Source organism: Solanum tuberosum, unplaced genomic scaffold, assembly GCF_000226075.1.
Source record: "Solanum tuberosum cultivar DM 1-3 516 R44 unplaced genomic scaffold, SolTub_3.0 scf00017, whole genome shotgun sequence".
Lineage (NCBI taxonomy): Eukaryota > Viridiplantae > Streptophyta > Magnoliopsida > Solanales > Solanaceae > Solanum > Solanum tuberosum.
The window spans coordinates 1067247-1089218 of NW_006238943.1; the positions used below are offsets into that span (position 1 = coordinate 1067247).

At 35.8% G+C, this 21972-nt stretch overlaps 3 protein-coding genes across 5 annotated transcripts; 1 reads left to right on the forward strand and 2 right to left on the reverse strand.

Annotated features, from left to right (window-relative positions):
- LOC102598004 (ABC transporter G family member 3) lies at positions 1–10393 on the forward strand. Its single transcript, XM_006340160.2, has 12 exons — positions 1–144; positions 1707–2353; positions 2440–2519; positions 4336–4622; positions 5583–5754; positions 6507–6620; positions 6945–7073; positions 7846–8037; positions 8384–8470; positions 9420–9692; positions 9889–9996; positions 10107–10393. The coding sequence occupies exons 2-12, from the start codon at positions 1882–1884 to the stop codon at positions 10362–10364; spliced, it is 2172 nt and encodes a 723-aa protein (XP_006340222.1). The 5' UTR covers positions 1–144; positions 1707–1881; the 3' UTR covers positions 10365–10393.
- Positions 10394–10837: 444 nt separating this feature from the next.
- Positions 10838–13716, reverse strand: LOC102598326 (elongation factor 1-alpha-like). Of its 2 annotated transcripts, none has more exons than XM_006340161.2 (3): positions 13611–13716; positions 12303–12781; positions 10838–12033 (listed from the first exon to the last, which is right to left on the reverse strand). In XM_006340161.2, exons 2-3 carry the CDS (start codon positions 12762–12764, stop codon positions 11152–11154), a joined length of 1344 nt encoding a protein of 447 aa, XP_006340223.1. In that variant the 5' UTR covers positions 12765–12781; positions 13611–13716; the 3' UTR covers positions 10838–11151. The 2 variants fall into 2 exon arrangements, with proteins under 2 accessions (XP_006340223.1, XP_015170758.1); XM_015315272.1 differs by having other exon boundaries at positions 12303–12773; positions 13611–13698.
- Positions 13717–14877: 1161 nt separating this feature from the next.
- Positions 14878–21679, reverse strand: LOC102598670 (protein disulfide-isomerase 5-1). Of its 2 annotated transcripts, none has more exons than XM_006340163.2 (5): positions 21424–21679; positions 18263–18321; positions 16564–16739; positions 15397–15502; positions 14878–15237 (listed from the first exon to the last, which is right to left on the reverse strand). In XM_006340163.2, the coding sequence occupies exons 1-4, from the start codon at positions 21541–21543 to the stop codon at positions 15408–15410; spliced, it is 450 nt and encodes a 149-aa protein (XP_006340225.1). In that variant the 5' UTR covers positions 21544–21679; the 3' UTR covers positions 14878–15237; positions 15397–15407. The 2 variants fall into 2 exon arrangements, with proteins under 2 accessions (XP_006340225.1, XP_006340224.1); XM_006340162.2 differs by having other exon boundaries at positions 14878–15266; positions 21424–21678.
- Between the last annotated feature and the right edge of the window lie 293 nt (positions 21680–21972).

The window sequence follows — 21972 nt, forward strand, 5'->3', positions numbered from 1 at the left end:
TCCATGTCTAAGTCTGAAAGAGTAAAGACAACACTTGCTCTATTTCAGTGTTTCAGTGAGCAGCAGTCTTTATACTCTCTCTCTCTAAAGTATTCTTCATCTCTCTCTTCTCTTTTCTCTTCAGTTTTCAGAATTCAGATCCAGGTTTGTGTTCTTTCCTTCTTATACCTAATGGTAGCTTCTCTTTTTTGCTTTTTTCGATGCTCAAATCAATCTCTGTCATAGTTTTTTCGCCATTTGGATTGGGTGGTCTTTTCTGCTGCTCCAATTGTTTTGCACTAGTTTAATTGAACTACTAGTATGCTTGAATCTCTTGTTTTAGGGGGAATTTTAGTAGATGCTCGATTGATTGACTGTCTGAACTTACATTATTCGCTAATGTTTGATTTACCAACTTGTAATCCGTAAAAAAAAAAATCTGTTTTTTTTTTGGGTTAAAAATAATTATTCTGTTTTGAGTTTGTTTTTGTTTCTGCTTTTGTGGGTGAGCTTTTTGGGTTAGGAGAGTTGAGAGTTTTTTGTTTGCTGAGAAAACATTGCTAAGTGTTGGCTAGAGCTAAAAAGTTTGGTGCTTGATGTTTGATTCAAATAAATGAAATTAAGTTTATAGCATTTCTCTTGAAAAGATTAAAAAAAAGGATTCTTTTTTTCTATGGGAATATTTCTGGGTTTAAAGATTTATAGGTATTCTTCAACTCATTTGATCACTATATCTAGTTACTATTCCTGATTTTTCTTTTCGAAAATATACCTAAATATCATATATATTTTTGCGAGTTTCGTGCTTTGAACTATCATGTGTTTGCGTTTTCTACCTAAACATCACCAATTATTTATTGAAAACACACCTTGACTAGTATCTAATGGTGCGTGGTGTGCACTCTCTTTTTCTAATTTAAAAATGGTGCCAAATGGCTCTCCACACAGATAATTAAAGGAAATAATTGGAATTTTAAAAAAAAATTTAAGAGATAATAATCAGAAACACACCTGAAGTATCACGTTTTTGTGAGTGTTCTGGCTGAACTGTCCGTGTTTCCTACGTGAACTATTATTAACTATTTATCAAAATACTCTTTGAAATTAATGAGTCAACTGCCATGTGGATGAAATTTATGGGCAAATTAAGTTGTCACGTGCCTTTTGGCGATTGTAGTCAAAACAGTTGATCTAGTTAGCTTCGAGGTGTGTTTGATAAATAGTTGGTGATAATTCAGGTAGGAATCACAAACGCCTGAAAGTCTAGGTATAGAACTCACTAAAAAGTGACACTTCAGGTTTAAAGTTTGATCATTTTTTCTTAAACTTACACTAGGTCCTGTTTTTGCTGAAAATTTTCTTCTAATGGGGTTAGAAACTTATATGTTAGCGTATGATAATGGATATTAAGAGAACTTCTAGTTTTAAAGAATATCCTTTTTATCTTTTCAAAACAAATTGAAGTATTCAAAATGAAATTGGTTCGAATAGAGCGGAATGAATATAGAAGATTCATATAGCTGATGTAAGTCTGCAACTAATTTGGGATGGAGGCATGGTGATGAATTGATTGATATAAATTTGAAATGGTTCTTGTTTCACAACCAGCTATTGGTTCCATTTGATGCATAAGAGTCTATACGAAAGCCCTTTTGATGCTTAAAGTTGTTTGAATGTGGTTTCTTCTACTATTGTTGTAACTTCTTCTTCATTTTTCGTTTTTTCAGTGATTTGTAACTGGATATTTACAGAGTAGTTGCTTGCGACTCTGTCGAGGGGATTGAAAGAAGTTTTGAAAATCTCGTCAGAAAACACTTGCAGTTTTTCTCTCCCCTACGTATCAACTTGCAGTTCAGTGTGCCATTTCAGAATAGTTGAGCAGAATTGGAGAACTGAAAAGAAATGGAAGAAATACAGTCCCAATCGGATCATTATAGGTCTTCATCTTCTTCGGCAAGTAGTCCAGCGAGTAGGGTGCCATCAAGTAATTTCTTCTACTTGAGGAAACCTGGTTCACTTAGACAACCAATTTCATTTGAAGATTCACCTGATTGGGAAGACACAGATATTGAAGTCAGAGTGGACGAAGGAGGTGATTCCATCAATGCTGCAACTACACCAGCCTCCCCTTCCCTGTCAAAGCTTAACAGTGGTTCGTTGCCGTCTCCACCTTTACCAGATGGGGCAGTTATTACAAGGAAAATTGCTGGCGCATCTATTGCCTGGAAGGATTTGACAGTTACAATAAAGGGAAAACGGAAATACTCTGATAAGGTGGTCAAGAGTTCGAATGGTTATGCATTACCTGGTACAATGACTGTAATTATGGGACCTGCCAAGTCAGGGAAATCAACGCTCTTGAGAGCCCTTTCAGGTTTGTGTTCTATAGGGAAACGTCTATTGGATTGTGTATCAATCTGTATGAATCGTTCATAACCCATTTTTGTTTCTCTTCCTTAGGAAGGTTGCCTGATTCAGCCAGAATGTATGGTGAGGTTTTTGTAAATGGGACGAAAATGTGCATGCCTTATGGCTCCTATGTAAGTCTATGCTTTTTAACTTTGTAGTTGAGTAGTAGGCAAAATGTTGTCCGTGGCTATTTTTCTTTAATATCCTGTGTGGAAACTATCTGACATGAATTTTTACAGTGTATTTGTGCGGTTTACTTGCTTTGCTGTTTAAAAATTAAGACTGTGAACATGCATGGAAGATAATAAAATATCAAGAAATGGAAGTTGAAGGAAAAAATAAAATGTGATTATTTAAATGGTTTACATTTTACAACATGTTCTAAATATCATTATAGAGTTACCATTTTGATTCACCTCTCATGAATGCGACCTCTTAAATGGAGAAGGTATTATAGGAAAAATATAGAATTACTATTTAATTTATCATATAGTAGAAAAATTTGGACTTGTAATAACTCCATCCAAAACTGAGAAATTAAATATTTAAGGTGCATTTTTCTGCTCCTTCAGTTTTGTTAAGGTGCATATTTCTTATTCAAGTATTGATCTCAAACCTACTGAAGAAGTCCATCTGAAAAAGAGGTGGAAAGAAGGAGAGGAGTAATTCTCAGGAGTTTATTAGCATACAGAGAAAAAGGGATATTCAATCTTTAGTTTCACTCAAAACTTATAGGGAGTTTATTAGTATTGAGAAAAACAGGGATATTCAGTCTTTAATTTCACTCTATGGGAACTGTAAAGCCCATATGGCATATACTATATTTTTCTGACCCCAATGGAGGCAATTGGAGCCACAAACATTTAGTGATTAAAATTAGCATCCTGCAACTTGTTACACAGGAAGAGTAGCCATCACCAATAAAGCTAATCCCTTAAGCAACTCTATGGTGTTCCGACTACAATGCTCAATTTGGATTTGTTCAAAAATATTGACCTTAGCCTGAACTTGACCTTAAAAACTAGCTCATCGAGTGAGGATTGTCCAAACCATATAAAGAGGCTACAACCAACCTTCAACCAATGTGAGACTCTAATCCCCACACACTCGAGGCTAGACATTTGGAGGGCGTGAAGCCATCCATGGCAATTCAACGTCATTAAAATACAAGGATGAAGTTTTGGAAGCTCCAAAAAAGACCAGGACAAGATCTCAAACAAAGAAGTTTTAAGACAAGCTTAATGGACTTCAATTAGCAATAAAAAAATCGTCTTATGATGGAAAAATCTCCATCCCATGGAAGATCTTCTGACCAAGTCTTACAATTATTAGAGGTCAAAATTGACCTCCAAGAGGAAGTGGAATGTGGCCTGAATCTGCCCTGAAAAGGAGCAAGTACAACAGCCAAAAACTTACGTTTTCTAAACCTAGTTTCTAGAATCTATCTTTAAGACTTGTTTAATTTTATGTTGAGTGCATTGAACAAAGTGTAAGCATCCTTCTATGCAACAGGGAATACCATTCCTATTTAGTTTTGTTTTTTACCAACCCCTTTCTTTACTTACTATATAAAAGGGTGCTTTATTCCTTCACTGTACCTCAAAAATGAAGATCAATATTATTTTTGTGAGTTCCACGAGGGCAAATGTGGGAAAATACAAGAACTTAATGAAAGTTCTTTTTATCACAACTGCCAGCCCTTCTTGTTCACGGGTGTATAAAAAGCACATTATACTAGAATCTACTCATGTCTTCACTCCTCTCAATACATAACCCAAACAATAACGCGTAAATGTGATGGTCGGTGTCTTAATGAAAATTTATTGCAGTCTTATTAAGGAAAGAGAGAATAATATTACTTCATTCAGTTTGATTTTAAGAGATGAGGAACTTGACTATTCTTTATCATGAGCTCTGCCTTTTGATATGGAATTTTTTTGCCTGCAGGGATTTGTTGACAGAGAAACTACTCTTATTGGAACGTTGACAGTGCGTGAATTCCTCTACTACTCAGCATTGCTTCAGCTTCCTGGTTTTCTTTGTCAGAAAAGGAGTGTGGTGGAAGATGCTATTGATTCTATGTCACTGGGAGATTATGCTAATAAACTTATAGGTGGACACTGCTACATGAAAGGTCTTCGAAGTGGCGAGAGAAGGCGTGTCAGTATTGCCAGGGAACTTGTTATGAGACCACACATTTTATTTATAGATGAACCCCTTTATCGGCTTGACAGGTTTACTTCTTACACCAAGTTTAAATATCAAAAGGATTGTCACTGAACACTGTTAACTTTATACTAAGCTATTCATTGTTGGTAAATGCCTCCCTAATATGTCATGGATTAGATGGGAAAGGAGATTTATTGGCTGGTCTTATGTGTTACATATGCAGTGACAGAGAAAATGATTGAGTTTACTATCACCAAATAAATCTACATAAACTTCATCAAAAAAAGAAAAGAAAAGAGTTCCACATAATCCTGCACATAAGTTACAAATATGTTACCTGCCTCAGAGCCTTCTCGTCTTTATTGGGTCATCAAATAATTCTGAACCAAATCTTGCATACAAACATCACACGTACTTCCCCCCAACTAGGCCGATCCTTGGTCAGTCTAGTTTTCATCATAAAAACTTGATGTCATTGCTTTCCTCCCTGTCAACAAGAAGCCAATTAACTTTTGATACTTCCAGAGTTTCATCAGTACTACTATGTGCTGATGTGGGGTTTATATAGCCTTGGGCTCTCCCCCCTCAAGAGCTAGCTTTTGGGGTGTGGTTCTCCTTGGGTTGTAACTTCAATCAAATGAATGGCCTTTTTTGATTCTCTATAAGGTTTTTCTTCCAATCAATTTTTTTTTTTTTTGAGATGATAACAAGTTTTATAATACTAAAAGCACAAATATTTATAGGGAGATGAAGTCAAAAAATTATCAACTGGCAAAAGTTCTATTCTTCCTTACAGAGACTCTGGTACTTCTAATAGAGACTCAGTGGCATCTATATATTCCCGTTTACACCAGAATGAAACAACATGGCCAGTATAATCTTACTTGTAATTCACACAACAAAAAGAGAAGATCTTGTGATTCATTGCGGTTGAGACTTGTCGTTTTAGGCTCTTCACTCTATTATATATGTTTATTAATGCATTACTCCTAGTTACCTGATGTTCAATCAATTGTCACATTCAGTGTTTCTACACTTCTGATGATGGTTACACTGAAGAAGCTCGCAAGTACCGGCTGCACTCTGATATTCACCATTTACCAAAGCAGTACTGAAGTTTTTGGCCTTTTTGATCGCATTTGCCTCCTCTCAAATGGAAATACATTGTTTTTTGGGGAAACTTTGGCTTGCTTGCAGGTAATATATCTGAGTATGCTTCCACACACTATGCCCTTCTTGATTCTTGTACAGTTGCTTTTCAGCAATCAGGAGTGCATCAAATAGAACAATTATATACTGAAAGATACAAATTGGTGTTGTGATAAGGCTTTAGTTGCTCGTTTCTTGTATGTAAGATTCATAGATAATTGAGGGATGTGGTTTATTTGAAAACTAAGAAGCCAAATGTATAATTCAGATGACACTCTTACGATCCCTGTAATTGAGGCTTAATTGGTTTATGTATTACCATTCATTTAAGGGTGGTAATTATTTTGAATTACATAGTTTCCCATAGTTAGGATTATTACATTTTGTTGCCTGCTTCTCTTAGAATTGGGATGTGGATGCAAGATTGTCCCTGTTGAAACTTATTTTGCAACATTGAGTATCTGGATTTTAGTAGTCAAAAGTGGGTCATGTACAAGCATCTTCTGGTCAAAGCTGTCTATATCTCAGTATATAGTAGCATTATCAATAGGAGGAAATCAGTAACATTTACTTTGCTAGTTTCTAGGTAAGAGGAAATCATATATTTGAATTATTGGGGCCAGACTTATTCCCAAGGGCTAATATTGCACAATCACAGGGTTGTGGGGGAAAGAAGGAAATGATTTTGTTTTTTTATTTGGGGGTGGGGGTTGGTTAGAAGCTGTGTTTTCTTACACAGTATTAGGTTCTCGATAAGAATAACTGTCAGAGACTGACATCATTTTTTGGTGATGGTGAAGCACTTTTCAAATGCTGGTTTTCCTTGCCCAATCATGCAAAGTCCTTCAGATCATTTCTTGCGTGCCATAAACACAGAGTTCGACAGGATCATCGCAATGTGCAAAAGTTGGCAGGTATTTTCCTGAAAATGTTTGGACTCCTTAATTTGTTGCCTTAGCAACTCAATCATACTGATTCTTGCTGGTTTGTTAGCTAACAATATGAATAGAACATCTACGGTCTACTTTTGTGGAATATACTACCATCATCATGCATGACTCACTCATGCTGCTGTTCTATTGATTAGAGTCAATTCTTCTTCTAAAGAGGAATATGTCATCGTTTAGGAAAGCTATCATAAGAGTGTCCAACTGTTCCCTCACAACCCTTCCCCTCCAAGAAAAAGAAAAAGAATTTATGGTTTTCCTCTAAGTTTGTATAACTTGTTTTCTGGACAGGATGACCACGGAGACTTGTCAGCAGTGAACATGGATACTGCTGTTGCTATACGTACCCTTGAAGCAACCTATAAATCGTCGGCAGATGCTGTTTCTCTCGAGACTATGATAGTGAAGCTCACTGAGAAGGTATGTTTTTACAGGAGATCTGATATCTGTCACTATTAACTTCATACAGAACTTGAATACTCCTACCTGTGAAATATAAATACTTATCTTGTATCCTCAAAAAAAATAATACATATCTTGGGAGCTAACATATTTAATTCATTCTTGGGAGCTAACATATTTAATTCATTCAGTTGACGATGAAATTATTGTGGCAAACAGTTACTCCCTTCCTTCCATTTATATGGAACTTTTTCCTTATAGTCCGATCCAAAAAGAATGACACCTTTGTGTATTTGGAAATAATTCAACTTTAAAATGTTTTCATTTTACGCTTGATGACATGTTTCTCTAGCCACATAAATGTCATGGCAAGTTTAGGACTACAAGTTTAAAAGTCTTTCTTTCTTAAATTCCGTGCCAAGTCAAACTATGTTGTGTAGGTTGGAATGGAGTGAGTACTTCTTTAAGATGTAGTTTGCTGTTTGATGATTAAGAAATAATGGTTGTCCGGGAAAATGACCAAAACCCTTGAAGGATGCAATTGTTATACACTCTCTGGTCATTCATCTTAGTCACTTCAAAATTTTGTTATTTCCCTCAGAACTCTTTAAAGTTTTAAATAATTAACTAAAGTTTTTTTCTTCCTAAATTAGTAGTAAGATTTTAGCTTTATCAAACAACCATTATTGCTAGCGCCTGAACTTAGTAAGATTTTTAGATTTTTTAAACAAACATTATTTCTAGCACCTGAACTCCAATATACTCCCTGATTTATTGCTATGTTGTTCAGGAAGGTCCATCTCTCAAAAGCAAGGGAATGGTAGGCAACTTAACACGAGTTGCAGTGTTGACTTGGAGATCCTTATTGATTATGTCAAGGGAGTGGAAATACTATTGGCTTAGGTTGATTCTATATATGCTTCTCGCACTTTGCATCGGTACTGTATTTTCTGGATTGGGGCATACCTTATCATCTGTTGTGGTAAGCTGATAACCATCAAGACATTAGATATGCCTATTTTCTCCTTTGATATTTCTTACTTAAGTAGTATGCTATATAATGTGTGGACATGCCATCTTCTGAGCAGTTTGGTTATTTACCTAAAATGGTAAATTTTGTTTGCCAAGGCAACTTTTGATTTTATTTGTGTTATATGTTGAAAAGAGGAAATTATGTACAGCAAGAAATGCATGTATCCAAGATTGTTTGGTTATTTATGGACTGAGTTTCTCCACTATGATGTTAGATGTTCTTCTCATGATAACTTTTTGCAATCAATCTTCCATATTTTTCTGATTTAAACATTGACCTCTTTATTGTGATGCAGACACGAGTCGCAGCAATTTTTGTATTTGTTTCATTCACCTCTCTATTGAGCATTGCCGGTGTACCTGCACAGATGAAAGAAATTAAGGTGATCCCTATAGCTTTTTTGTGATTCTTTTGGATAACATGCATGAATGATTCTATGAAACTTATTGCTTATATAGTGATTTCATGTTGGAAATGAATGCAAGAGATGCATGTTTTCGAACATAAGAGGCCACATGATAGGGAAACTATAGACAGTGCTCATTCTCTTATTGTTGCTTAGTAGGCCATGACCATTCTTGTCAAGACGGTGTAATCTCTAATCCAGTTCCATCTTCAATTCCCTGGAATATCAAGTTCAGTATTAGAGAACCTATTCTATAGTTTTCTGTTATTCCCGGTTTCAATCCCCATATCAGAATCACTAGAGGTTATTTTCCACCCTTTTTTTTTGGATGACTGATCAGCTCTATGCAAACTAAATGATCGCTTAAATTGTGAAGTTATGAGGTCTAGATGTGATACTTGTATTGCAATTTTGGGGGATATATATTAAGAATGTGTACTTGAATGTATTCGACTGCAATGCTCCGCCAGGTGAATTATCTTATACTCAACTACAAAGTATAAACTTTCCCAGCATGTTGCATTTAAGTCAAACTCTTGGCTCAAATTCGTCAGGCCAAAAAAGAATGCTTTTGGACTTGCATCTTGAAAGCAGCTTTTATGTGAGTAGATTCATGGAAATATTGCTTTTATGTGAGTAGATTCATGAAAATATTGTAAGGCTGAAGGCCTTGTGACATTAAGGTCTTAGAGACTATTCTTCCTGGAAACAGGATAATTAGTATAGTATGTATCCAACCTTTCCTTCAATGGAGGTAAGGTAACTATATAATCTGTCACTGATTTCTATTTATCTTTTACTTTCTGTTGCAAAAGTTAGGTTTCGTTATTGAATGCTGTGTAGGCCAGTTTGTTCTTTGATCATCCAGCTCAAAAGAAAACAGGAAAAAAACAAAAACTTATCAGGGTGTTTCTATTACATGCAGATATACGCCTGTGAAGAATCAAACCAGCATTCTGGTGCATTTATTTTCCTACTTGGGCAGCTTTTTGCCAGCATACCTTTCTTGTTTCTCATCTCCATTTCATCAAGTCTCGTCTTCTATTTTCTTGTTGGCCTGCGGGATGAGTTCAGCATGCTGATATATTTCGTGCTGAATTTCTTTACATGCCTATTGGTAAATGAAGGGTTGGTACTCGCTGTTACTTCCATTTGGCAAGACATCTTCTGGAGCATCTTGATTTTTGTCTCCATACAAGTGAGTTTCGTCTTAAATCTTAATGTATTGAAGATATTATTTACCACGAATGAAGTTTACATATTTCAAGAAAAACTAGTATTGCAATTTTACTGATCTATAAGATTGTTACACATGAGATCTTCCCTAGTCTTGGATTTATTTGATTTGACATCTTTCTTCTTCCATTCAACGGCTGTGGTCTTCTACATTTCAGGTGATAATGATGCTTTCTGCTGGCTTTTTAAGAATCCGAAGTTCTTTGCCAGGACCAGTATGGATGTACCCCATTTCTTATATAGCTTTTCATACTTACTCTATCCAGGCAAGTTCAAAAATGGTCAAACAATTGGCTATAAATTCTTTCAAATGCATGTACTTGATCACTAGGTGGTCATCTCTTATAAATATCTTAAAATCGCGTCTTTATTTCAGGGGCTCTTGGAGAACGAGTACATCGAGACCTCTTTTGCAGTTGGTCAGGTGAGGACCATATCTGGTAATCAGGCTTTGCAAAATGTATATGACATATCTGCTGATAGCAACTCTAAGTGGAAAAATTTGTTAGTATTGTTTCTTATGGCTGTTGCATACAGAGTTCTTGTTTTTGTTTTGCTCAAGTTTTATGTCAGGAAAAACCTCTTTGTACCCAAACTATTTCTCTGTAACCAAAATACAAGGAATTCAAGATAAATGCTATACTCCTAGCAACTTTTGGTTCAGTTTCTTGGTTCATAGCTTTTATACAATGTGGGATAGTGGGAGTATATCTATGTTGTTTGGACTGTCCAAAATGTTGCTGCACCCATGTAGACTCTCTAAATATGCACTACTTTTGGAGTATACGACATGCACCTGACGGCTGTCCCCAGAACCCAAAAATTGTGTATTTGCAGCTACCTATTAGGTTGTTGCCTGATACAATGGGAAACCTCAATTTGTCTAAGTCAGCTTCTAAATATTTATCACAGAGATGTTGTGTTCTAAGTGACCTTGATTATTAGTGGATGATCATAATGGTAGGTAATCTTTTCTCATTTGTCTAAGCTTTAGTGAGCGGAGTATTTTAATAATAACAGGGTAGCAAGTATTCAATGAAATAGTTGAGTTGCGCATAACTCTAGAGACTTCAAGGGAAAAGACAGGATGGATAATGCAAGAGAAGATAATCAGCACAAAGACAGAAAAGTACGATTTACGTATTATAAGAAACACAAATAAACATATCTTTAGAGACGTCTTGGATGGACCAAGACACCTCTAAAGAAAAACCAAACGACTGGAACTATGTATTTTGCCACCGTCTGTCAAGCACCCAGTTCTGGGAAAGGATACCTGACATACAAGGCAGAAAACAAGAACCCAACAACATAAAAGACTGAACATGAACAGGAAGAGTAAAGCATAGCAAGTTTTCGTAACACACTTTATTATAGTAGATATCGATATCTCTGGGTACTCCAGAGTTGAACTGCACCATTCATTTTTTCTTCTGAGCAGCCTTGGTGACCTTGGCTCCAGATGGGTCCTTCTTGTCAACACTCTTGATAACACCAACAGCAACAGTTTGACGCATGTCCCTCACAGCAAAACGCCCCAATGGTGGGTACTCGGAGAAGGTCTCAACAACCATGGGCTTGGTGGGAATCATCTTAACCATACCAGCATCACCGTTCTTCAAGAACTTAGGCTCCTTCTCGAGTTCCTTACCAGAACGCCTGTCAATCTTAGTCAAGATCTCAGCAAACTTGACAGCAATATGGGAGGTGTGACAGTCCAGCACTGGAGCATATCCATTTCCAATCTGTCCTGGATGGTTCATGATGATGACCTGAGCGGTGAAGCTAGCAGCCCCCTTAGCTGGGTCATCCTTGGAGTTGGAAGCAACAAATCCACGCTTAAGATCCTTAACCGCAACATTCTTGACGTTGAAACCAACATTGTCACCAGGAAGTGCCTCCTGAAGAGCTTCATGATGCATCTCAACAGACTTAACTTCAGTAGTCAGACCAGTAGGACCAAAAGTCACAACCATACCAGGCTTGATGACACCAGTTTCAACACGACCTACAGGGACAGTCCCAATACCACCAATCTTATAGACATCCTGAAGTGGAAGACGAAGGGGTTTGTCCGAGGGCCTCTTAGGTTCATTAAGCTGGTCAAGAGCCTCAAGAAGTGTTGGACCCTTGTACCAGTCTAGGTTAGTTGATCTCTCAATCATATTATCTCCTTCGAAACCAGAAATGGGCACAAATGGGATCTTGTCAGGGTTGTAACCAACCTTCTTAAGGTAAGAAGACACTTCCTTCACAATTTCATCGTACCTAGCCTTGGAGTACTTAGGTGTGGTAGCATCCATCTACACAAGGAATAAAAACATATTAGCAAAACATGAAACATCATTCTTCAGTTAACATCTGTTTGAGTAGGTTAAAGTCCCAATCATTGGGGAATGGACTTGGACAATCCTCCCCTCATGAGTTAGCTTTTGGGGTTGAGTTAGGTCCTGATGCTATATCTTTACATGGTATTAGAGTCAGGTCCATATCTGGGCGTTAAGGGGGTGTTAGAGTGGGTTAAAGTCCCACGTTGGTTGGGAAATGAGTTACACTTGAAGAAAGAGCAAACCTTGTTGCAGCAGCAAATCATTTGCCTAACACCAAGTGTGAAAGCAAGCAACGCATGTTCACGAGTCTGTCCATCCTTAGAGATACCAGCTTCAAAACCACCAGTCGTGGAGTCGATAATCAGGACAGCACAGTCAGCTTGAGAGGTACCAGTAATCATGTTCTTGATGAAATCCCTATGACCAGGAGCATCAATAACAGTACAGTAGTACTTGGTAGTCTCAAACTTCCACAAGGCAATATCAATAGTGATACCGCGTTCACGTTCAGCCTTAAGCTTGTCAAGAACCCAGGCATACTTGAATGACCTCTTGTTCATCTCAGCAGCTTCTTTCTCAAACCTCTCGATGACTCGTTTGTCGATACCACCTAGCTTGTAGATCAAGTGACCAGTGGTGGTAGATTTTCCAGAGTCAACATGGCCAATAACCACAATGTTGATGTGAACCTTCTCTTTACCCATGTTGATCAACTAAAAGTCTGTCAACAATTGAAACAAAAACTCTTCCCAGTTAACATACCAAACCAACAAGAAAACAAGTACAACATATGTAAAAAACATCTAAAAGTTGTGTGTTCTATGTCTATAACAATCTGACAATTCAATCAAAACAGACATAGAGAAATTCTGAAAACTCGAATACATCAAAATCGAGTTTTGGTAGCCAATCGACGAAACAAATAATCCAACGATGATCAAACAATACACACAGACCGAACAATCTACAAGGCAAATGATCTTCTCCAGGAACCATGAGACATTTAAGATGAACAAAACTAATGAACTTATAGTCACAAATCTTGAATTAAATTAATCAAAGCTACTATCAAATATATAGAAACAGAGCAATCATGAACATGGATCAAATTACTCATCAATCATGGAACAAATTTGCAAGCAAACTAATCAAAACTAGTACTCCCTCCATCTCATTTTACGTGGTACAGTTTGACCTGACACAATATTTAAGAGAACGATATTTGTGGTTCAAAACATATCCTTAAATATTTGTGTAGCTATAAATCAATTCATTACGACTAAAAACAAAGTTTTAAAGTTAAATTGTTTCTCATAATAAAGTGATTTTTCTTTTTTGAGACAGACGAGAAAAGAGAAAGGTGTCACATAAAATGGGATGGATGAGAGGGCATATTAAATATATAGAAACTCAGCAAACATCAACCAAATTTGCATCAAATTACACTAGCTAGTATCAATTTTATTAAAAACCGATGGATCGTGGAACAAATTTGCATGAAATATACATAGACTAAGCAAAAATGAGTGATGGAATATCATATATCTAACCTTGAGAAGCACAGCACATATAATAAGTTGAAAAATGAGGGAGAATTTAAGTTTACAAAAGGTTATTGGTTCTATATATATAGAGGAGGATGAGTGAACTTAAGTCGGTTTAAGTTTTTTTTTTTTTAAAATAAAATAAATTATATATATAAAAAAAAAACAACTCAAATATCTTAACGTCATGTCTTGAACACATTTGATCAAATTTACTTGGCCTCCAAGTCTTAGCATTATATTCTATGTCCACATTTCTCATTTTCATGCCATTATGATGTTGACATATTCCAACACTTCTTTTGAAAATTATTTTAATACAATAACAACAAATTCAATATAATCTTATAAGTTAGTTTTTTTTTTTAAAAAAATTTATTATAGTATTATAAAAGTATAATATAACAACAACAATATATCTAGTAAAATTTTATGAGTGGGCGTGTGAAGAAGATAGAATGTATGCAAACCTTACTCCTACTTCGTGAAGATAGAAATACTGCTTTTAAAAGATCCTCAGTTCAAGTAACACATAACAAAGTTGATTTAAATGGAAAAAAACAAAAACAATGAAGACACCGCAAATAATAGAAGAAACATTCTAAAGTATACATACTGAAATTTAGTTATCGTATAATCGTACAAATATAGCGTGGGATGTTTTGTGCATTGAACTGTTCTTTCGATGTGTTTTTCGTGCTATATTGACATTGTTAATGTTTATTAATCAAAACCTAAACGTTACGCAACCAAAACCAAACATTTTGATTTTTTAATGCTATTTCCTAGTAATATTGTGGGTATTTTTTAAAACAATATGTTATTCATGTCTACTCATACGAGACAAGAATGCACGGTTTGCTCCCACATTCATCCGGAATAACATTCATTGATCACTTTTCGATCTCGTCTTTGAAAAATAAGTAGTATCGCTATAGTTTAATTTTACAAGTGAAATTTCATGATAATATTCTGAAGTTTCACCTATGTATATTCAAAGCCTATAACAATACATCTATTTTTCAATTACATGAACTGAAAAACAGTATTTGCAAACGTTGTGGAATTTAAAATACAATTTAATTCCAAAATGCTAATATGGTAAACATAGTTTTTTAACAACAGCAAGGAAGCCAACTCCTGCCCCCCATGCCGGAAGGTCAAAGAAGTTGGTGATTTAGCAACAGGAAATTCGATGAACAACGATCATAATTATAACGATCCTAAGCTAGCGAAATTCCTTTTGAAAAAGCATAACGATCAGGGACCCATGAAATTTCAAAATATTTTCAAGCATTATATTTTTTGGTCTTGTCATTACAGCTGCATTAGCTAAATATGACATCTTTACTCTTAGTCAAAAAGAATAGTAGTAACAAATTTCATATCTAACATCTGTGTGTTATCCTCTTCACCTTTCGAGTATCTTCGGAGTTTTACATTAATCATTTAAGAAATCAACTCCTTCATCGTTTGCCAATGTCAGCCTACTCGGATTCAACAAAATCTTAGACAAGAAAACTAGGAGAAAAGAAGCCATCACCAGTACAGTGTCACTGTAAAAGAAGACGGTGGTAGTCTTCATCCGTTCTTCTAATCTTCTCAGTATTTTGCTTAGGAAACACTCCCTCCCCTGAAACATAGCAAAAATGTACCTGTTACCTGTCATTGTCAAACCGCATTTCAGTGGACACTTGGGGATTTGGACCAAAAAGGGATGAATGAAGTGGTTTTCAACTGTGTGAAATGATTTTAGATCGAAATGCAAAACTCGGAGGCATTTAGAGTTTACCTGACAGTAAGTTATAACTCTTTATCATCATCTGCTTCAGCTTTTGTTGCTGCTTTCTCTGCTTCTTCTAGTGCAAAAACTTTCAGCGATTCAATATCCCTTGGTCCTACAGCAACAGATGTAAAATACAGGATTCCCAGTCAAATAAAAGTTAATGGGCACTGCAGTGGTGAGACCAGCTTGTTACGTCCTATAAGTTTTCACAACTTGGTGACACAAGCACATAAATGGCGAGCCACGGGCTAACACACATACAAATAGTGAAAGACAGCATATGGTACCATGAATTTTAGCATGAATAGAAGCTAAACAGCCATCATAAAATGTTCAATTACGGACTTAGACAACAATATACTCAGCAAAGTCCCACAAGTGGGGCCTGGGGAAGGTGGGCAGATGGGGTGTGAGCAGACCTTACCCCTACCTTTGTGGGGTAGAGAGGTTGCTTATGATAGACCCTCGGCTTAAGAAAATTGGTATTCAGAACAGTTTGAAAGAAATGCAAGAGTAAAACGCTATGAAATTACAGACTTAGACCACACATCAATTATTATCTACAAAAATCTGATCAACTTTCCTTTAAAAAACATCACTCTAACCACATAAATCACTAAATGTGGCTGCTATATAACCAACCATTTCAGCTACTTATCCACTTTTTTTTAGTATTCTTCATGTGGCTGACCCTTACAGCAAAACATTCAGCTTCATAATCTCATCACAGCCGTCCTAAGAGTAAGTTGACATGGCCCACAAGCTCCATTACTAGATGTCCAAATATGTTTGATAACTAAATGCCCCTTGCACTCAGCAAGAAATGGTTAAAACCTGCCTCCACCAAATTCATGTGATAAACTTTCCAGTTTTAGATGTCCCAAATATGTTTGACACAGGCTTACACTATTATCTTGTTCAAGAATTCACTTTACTTAAAAAAACAAAAATAAATTTAAAGCATGATATGTAACACTTATATTGTTGCACTAACTTCAATATTATCTTCTACACAAACTGATATAATCACAAGACAATTCAGAAAAGCAGATACAGATTGGTTGAGTAGAAAAACAAATCCAAAATACTATCTTTGTAATTTGAAACAAGAAAAAGGATATTTTAAATCGACTATGAGATAGTTAAGATAAATTTCAAAGAAAAACCTTCTACCTTGGTACTTTGCGACTTCTTCTCCATTGTAGAAGAGTTTGAATGTGGGGTATGAATGAATATCAACTTTGTTACACACTGGTTTATCTGTACCACAATCAACTTGTCCCACCTCTATCTCATCCTCCCCTTCCATTGTTTTCCCCAAATCATCCCAAAGTGTTCCCAGGTTCTTGCTGAAAAAAGGTTTCAGAATTAGCAAAACAGAAGACCCTTACGAGGAAAATACAGCAATGAACATATCAATGTCTAAAATTCTGATGTATATGAATAAAAATCAGAGGTAAAACAGTCATCATCCTTTCCATTAATTATATCACTCACTTGATGATATAACGCCTTTATCTACTTATTGGCAATATGCCTGAACTTGCAGTGAAGAGGCAAGCCACATTCATGCACTACAAGTTGTTCAGAGCATCAAGGTACCTTTAGGAATTTAAATTTGGAAGCTCAAGAAAAGCCTTCATCGATCAAGTGGGATATAGAACTCATATGTGGAGAACTAATGATGTCACTATGCCGTTTAAGTGAGGAGTGTGGAGGAATATTATGAAGGGGTGGCAAGATTTTTATGGTAACATTTCTTTTAGAGTTGGAGATGGGAGAAGAGTAAATTTTTGGAGCCATAAGTGGTGTGGGGGACTTTTGGCTGTGTATTAGCAGATGATACATACATGGGTTCATGATGTATTGCCACTAGAAACCATGACGTTGGCATTGAACTTGTGTTAGAGGATGAGTTTCCATGTATGCATAGAGTTTCATGCCAAAGGGACTTATCTGTCTAGCAAATCAGGGGAAGTCTAGGGGGGAAGGACGTTTTGAGACTTGAGTTACAGGAGGATTTCCAAGATTGGGAGAAGAATGAGTTTTAAAGATTGCTTGCTTTACTTCATAAGCATGGTGAGCCAGCTGGTAGACTTGAGGCTTTGAGTTGGGAGTTGGGGAATAACAAAGTTTTCTACCTTACCTATCAAAAAACAATAATAATAACAAAGTTTTCTCTGGCCTCTTATACAAGCTTTTAATTGGGGAGGAGGATTGTTCTCCATTGGAACTCGATTTGGATCACTATGGTGCAGAGGAAGGTGTTTCTTTCACATAGTCAGCTACTAGGAGGGGTGATTTTGATGATGGAAAACCTAAACCTTAGAATACATAAAGTTGTTTGCATTAGTTGGTGTTACCTATACAAGGAAGCGGGGGAGGATGTGGATCATCTTCTGCTACATTGTAGTCTAGACAAAAGAAAGTGTGCAATATGCTAATAATGGTAATTAGCATGTATATAAAACGTGCTTTAGACTTTCCTGCATTTGACCAAGAGGATTCTTCATGTGCATTGCTAACAGTAGAATGTCCGATGCTGCTTAACACGGAGACAGTAACAATGGCTTTGAACCATGTTACAAGCATCCCTTTCAAAGATTTTTGCCCTAATTGGTTATCATTTAGATCCTGATAGTAGACTTATGTAGCAATAAACACTAAGCTGCACTTGACTTTTCAGAAGACAAACATATCAGCCTAGTTTCCAAATGGTTATAACAGATTACTACCAATTCATGATTTTACTGGGAAGCAGATGCTGCTGACATTCGATAATTTAGTCATCCCTGTATATCCCAGACAAACCCACCATTTCATCTGAAGGACAAGACAAAATACTAAAGCAGGCTAGTTTTAAAAGACTTACCAGTGCTTACACCACGGAACACAAAATTTGACAAACCATGCAGTGTCCTTCTCGCTTATCTAAATGACCCACAAAAGAACAACATAAGTGTGGTATAGGAGCCATTCAAGGAATTGCAAAAAAAAAAAAAAAAAAAAAACCACCAGCGAACTCAATACTGCAAGTATTATTTGTTTCAATGTTGACCACTATTTGATGGTAAAACAAAATCATAAAAAACCATAAAGAGAACTTAAATATTTAACTTAACATGTACACTGCTTATCTATTAAATTGGTCTCAATACTTGGGGGGTCATTAGGTTCAAAAACAAATTAAGCAGAAGTTGGTAGTGCAGAGATTAGTAGGTAAGGATGGTAATGCAAGGATATGGGTAATGTGGAGAATATTTTTGTTGTATGTTTGATTTGTTTCAAATATGCAATGTGAAATTTGAAGTGTGTGTTTACTTTTAAAATAAGTTAAGTTTATTTAACTTCTAAACTATGCAATGTGTAATTGAAGTAGTTCTGAATGTCTAGACAATCATGTTTGTTATAAAATCAGTCACCACCAAATTTTTTTTTGGTATACTAGAGAAAACTGCAGAGCTTTTTTGTCTTTTTAGTTGTTTCAATGCATGTATTCTTATTCCACGTTTTATCCACATAAAACAAAATTCATAACTTATAAATGTATTATTTATGGCAACATAGAATAAAGCAACCAAATATGGTATAACTATTAAGAAATAAGCAACCAAATGGTGTATAATTTAAGGCCAAGTACATAAGCACCTCCAAAACTTGTTCGACACTTTCATTTTGACACCTGAACGGGGAGTAGTATCTACTGAACACTTGAATTCGAGCCAAAATGTGCCCATTAGACACAATTACACTTATTTTTAGTGTAAGTGGAACATCTTTGTTCTTTCATTTTCCTCCTCTCTTGCCCACCACCATCAAACACATTCCTCTTCCATCCCGCCACAATTGCCACCACCATAACCAGAAGAAAGCCCCTACTGAAATTTCCTTTCTTTACAAAATGTCTAATAATTCACTTTCTTCTTTCTTCTCAGCCAATTAAATGCTCTAGAAACCATCAAAAACGAAATCTAACCCCACTTGCAGACGTCAAATTCTTCCAAGAAAGCATCTCATGGTTATTCTCTAACTTGCTTGGACTCGGGTATGGGTGTCCGATACAGGTGTGGATCTAGCGGTCGGATCCTCTATGACCTAAATTTAAGATTCGGGGATATGGATCATGTGCGGATACGGGTGCAGAAATTCGGCTAAAAATAGAGTTATAAACCTAAATTATGAGATATTATGTGGAAAACTCGAGAAGAAAATAATGATCAAGAGGAGAATCTTGGAAGGAGATACAAGGAAAGGGGGTGGCAATAGAAATTTATATATACAAGATATTTCATTTTCTTCAATTTCACCTTTATTTTGATTACAGATATCATGAATCTGTCCAAAATTTCTCCCACGAATTTGGTCAAAGTATCCAATACTGGTTGACCAGATTGGGTATGGATCCCACACCCACGTCATGCCGACACGGGTGTGACACTGAAAGTGAAAAGTCCGAGCAACTTAGGTTTTTTCTATTTCTAGCTTCATTCACCATTATTGAATCATCCTCTGAACTCACAAAATTTGTGGTTTTGCTAACTAGAAATTCTAAGACCCATATGGGGTTCACTCACAAGCACTAAACAACTTTTTTAACAGCTTGGTTTCTCAATCTATAGCAGCTAGAGTTCAGCTTAATGGATATTATTTGCGCTTCGAGGTGGTTGGTATCAGACAATTGGGGGGGAGGGGGGGTTTGTTGACATGTCTTTCTAATTGGCCTTGTTTGCCATGCCACGTGCATGATAGTCATGCACCACACATAATTTAGAATTATCAAATTTGTGTTCAAAAGTTACATTTTTCTACAACATAAAGTATTTAAAAGATGCTACTTGTAGTTCAAGTGTCAAAATGAAAGTATTAGACAAGTTGGGTGTGTGTGTGTGTGTATTTGGCCATAATTTAATGTTGGTTTTTATGCAGGTATTATAATGCTTATACATCATCAAACAAGCCCTTAATACTTATCCCCTACTTTAAAACAATTGTGTCCAATATGCTCAAGTGCATACTAAATTACTCTTAGTATATTGGAGATTAACCACTATAGTATATTAGAGAACTCCTCGTGTTAGATAATCCTTAAGTACAGACTATAGAGTATTGAAATTTTATAGACCAGACAAACCATTTATATTAAGTGAATACAGCTGACCCCAACTAGCTTGGAATTGAGGCGTAGATGTTGTTACAAGCTCCTAATCAAATTACACAGAAAAATAATTCCGTGAAACAATTAGGAGAATGGTAAGGACACTTGCATCTCATGCAATTCCAACCCAAAATGACACGTAACAGGTTCCAATATGGACTATGTTGCTCGAACTCTTTAAATATGTTGCTGCACTCATATCGTATCCGTAAAAAAATGTACTACTTCCGGACGAACATACTCACACTCATCAACATTTTTTTGAAGAGTTTGAGCAATATCAAATATGGAAACACTCATTTCTTACTTTGACAAACAAAACAAAAATCAACAAACAATCAAATTAACAGACACCCAGATCAAAAGTAGACATCATCACTCAATAACTAATGAAATACTTATCATCTTTTAAAAAATAAAACAGCAAAATAAGAACAATAATTACTTGAAAACTCATCAAACAAAAATGTTGTTGCACCCGTATCATAACCATTAAAAATGTATTACTTTTGAACGATCCGACACACACACCAAATCAACAAATACCCAGATCAAATTTAGATATCATCACTCAATTACTAACAAAATATCATCTCAAATGACACAACAACAGCATAGAGCAACAATTACTCAAAAAGTCAAAACACATATATGTTACAGATCGTATAAACCCTAGTAATCTTCAACAAGGTAAAACTAATCTCTGATCTAACCAAACAACAAACTAAAATCTATATTGCTCAAACTCTTCAAAAATGTCCACAAGTGCGTATCGAATCCTCCAAAAGTAGTATATTTTTGCAGAATCCGATACGGGTGTGACAGTATTTTTGAAGAGTCCGAGCAACATAAAAGCAACAAAAATAAGTTTTATTTACCTTATCATTAAACGTATCACCTGTGAGGGTAATAACTTCAGCTTTAGCGATGTATATCGAACTCAACAAAAAGATGCAACACAATAAGATACAGGAAAATGGGTTCATATAGCGTTTCATTGCAGCCCAGATTTTGATTATTTTTTTTACTGAAAATTGCTCTGAATTTGAAGGAGATTTGGATGCCTGAATCGAATTTTGAAGACGATGGGGAAATTTTGAAAGGGGAAAAAGGGAGAAAGAAGGAAAGATAAAGAGGGTGTTTGGAGATATTTCTAAAAGTTTATGGATCATTTTGTCTTATAGTGTTTCTTTTGTGGGTGAACTTCAATTTGAAGTTTGATCCCATTATTTGGAGGCGTTTGACTATGTTTCATTTTGTTACTGAAAAAATAATTGTTTTACGAACGAAAATTGAAATTGTGTTTGATCATGAAATAAATTAGAGTTGTTTTTTAAATTTTTGTAAGAATAATTTTTGTTTAGTTGTTTTTGAATTTTTTTAAATTTTTTATGAACAAACGTGTTTTCATGACAAAACGTCATCTA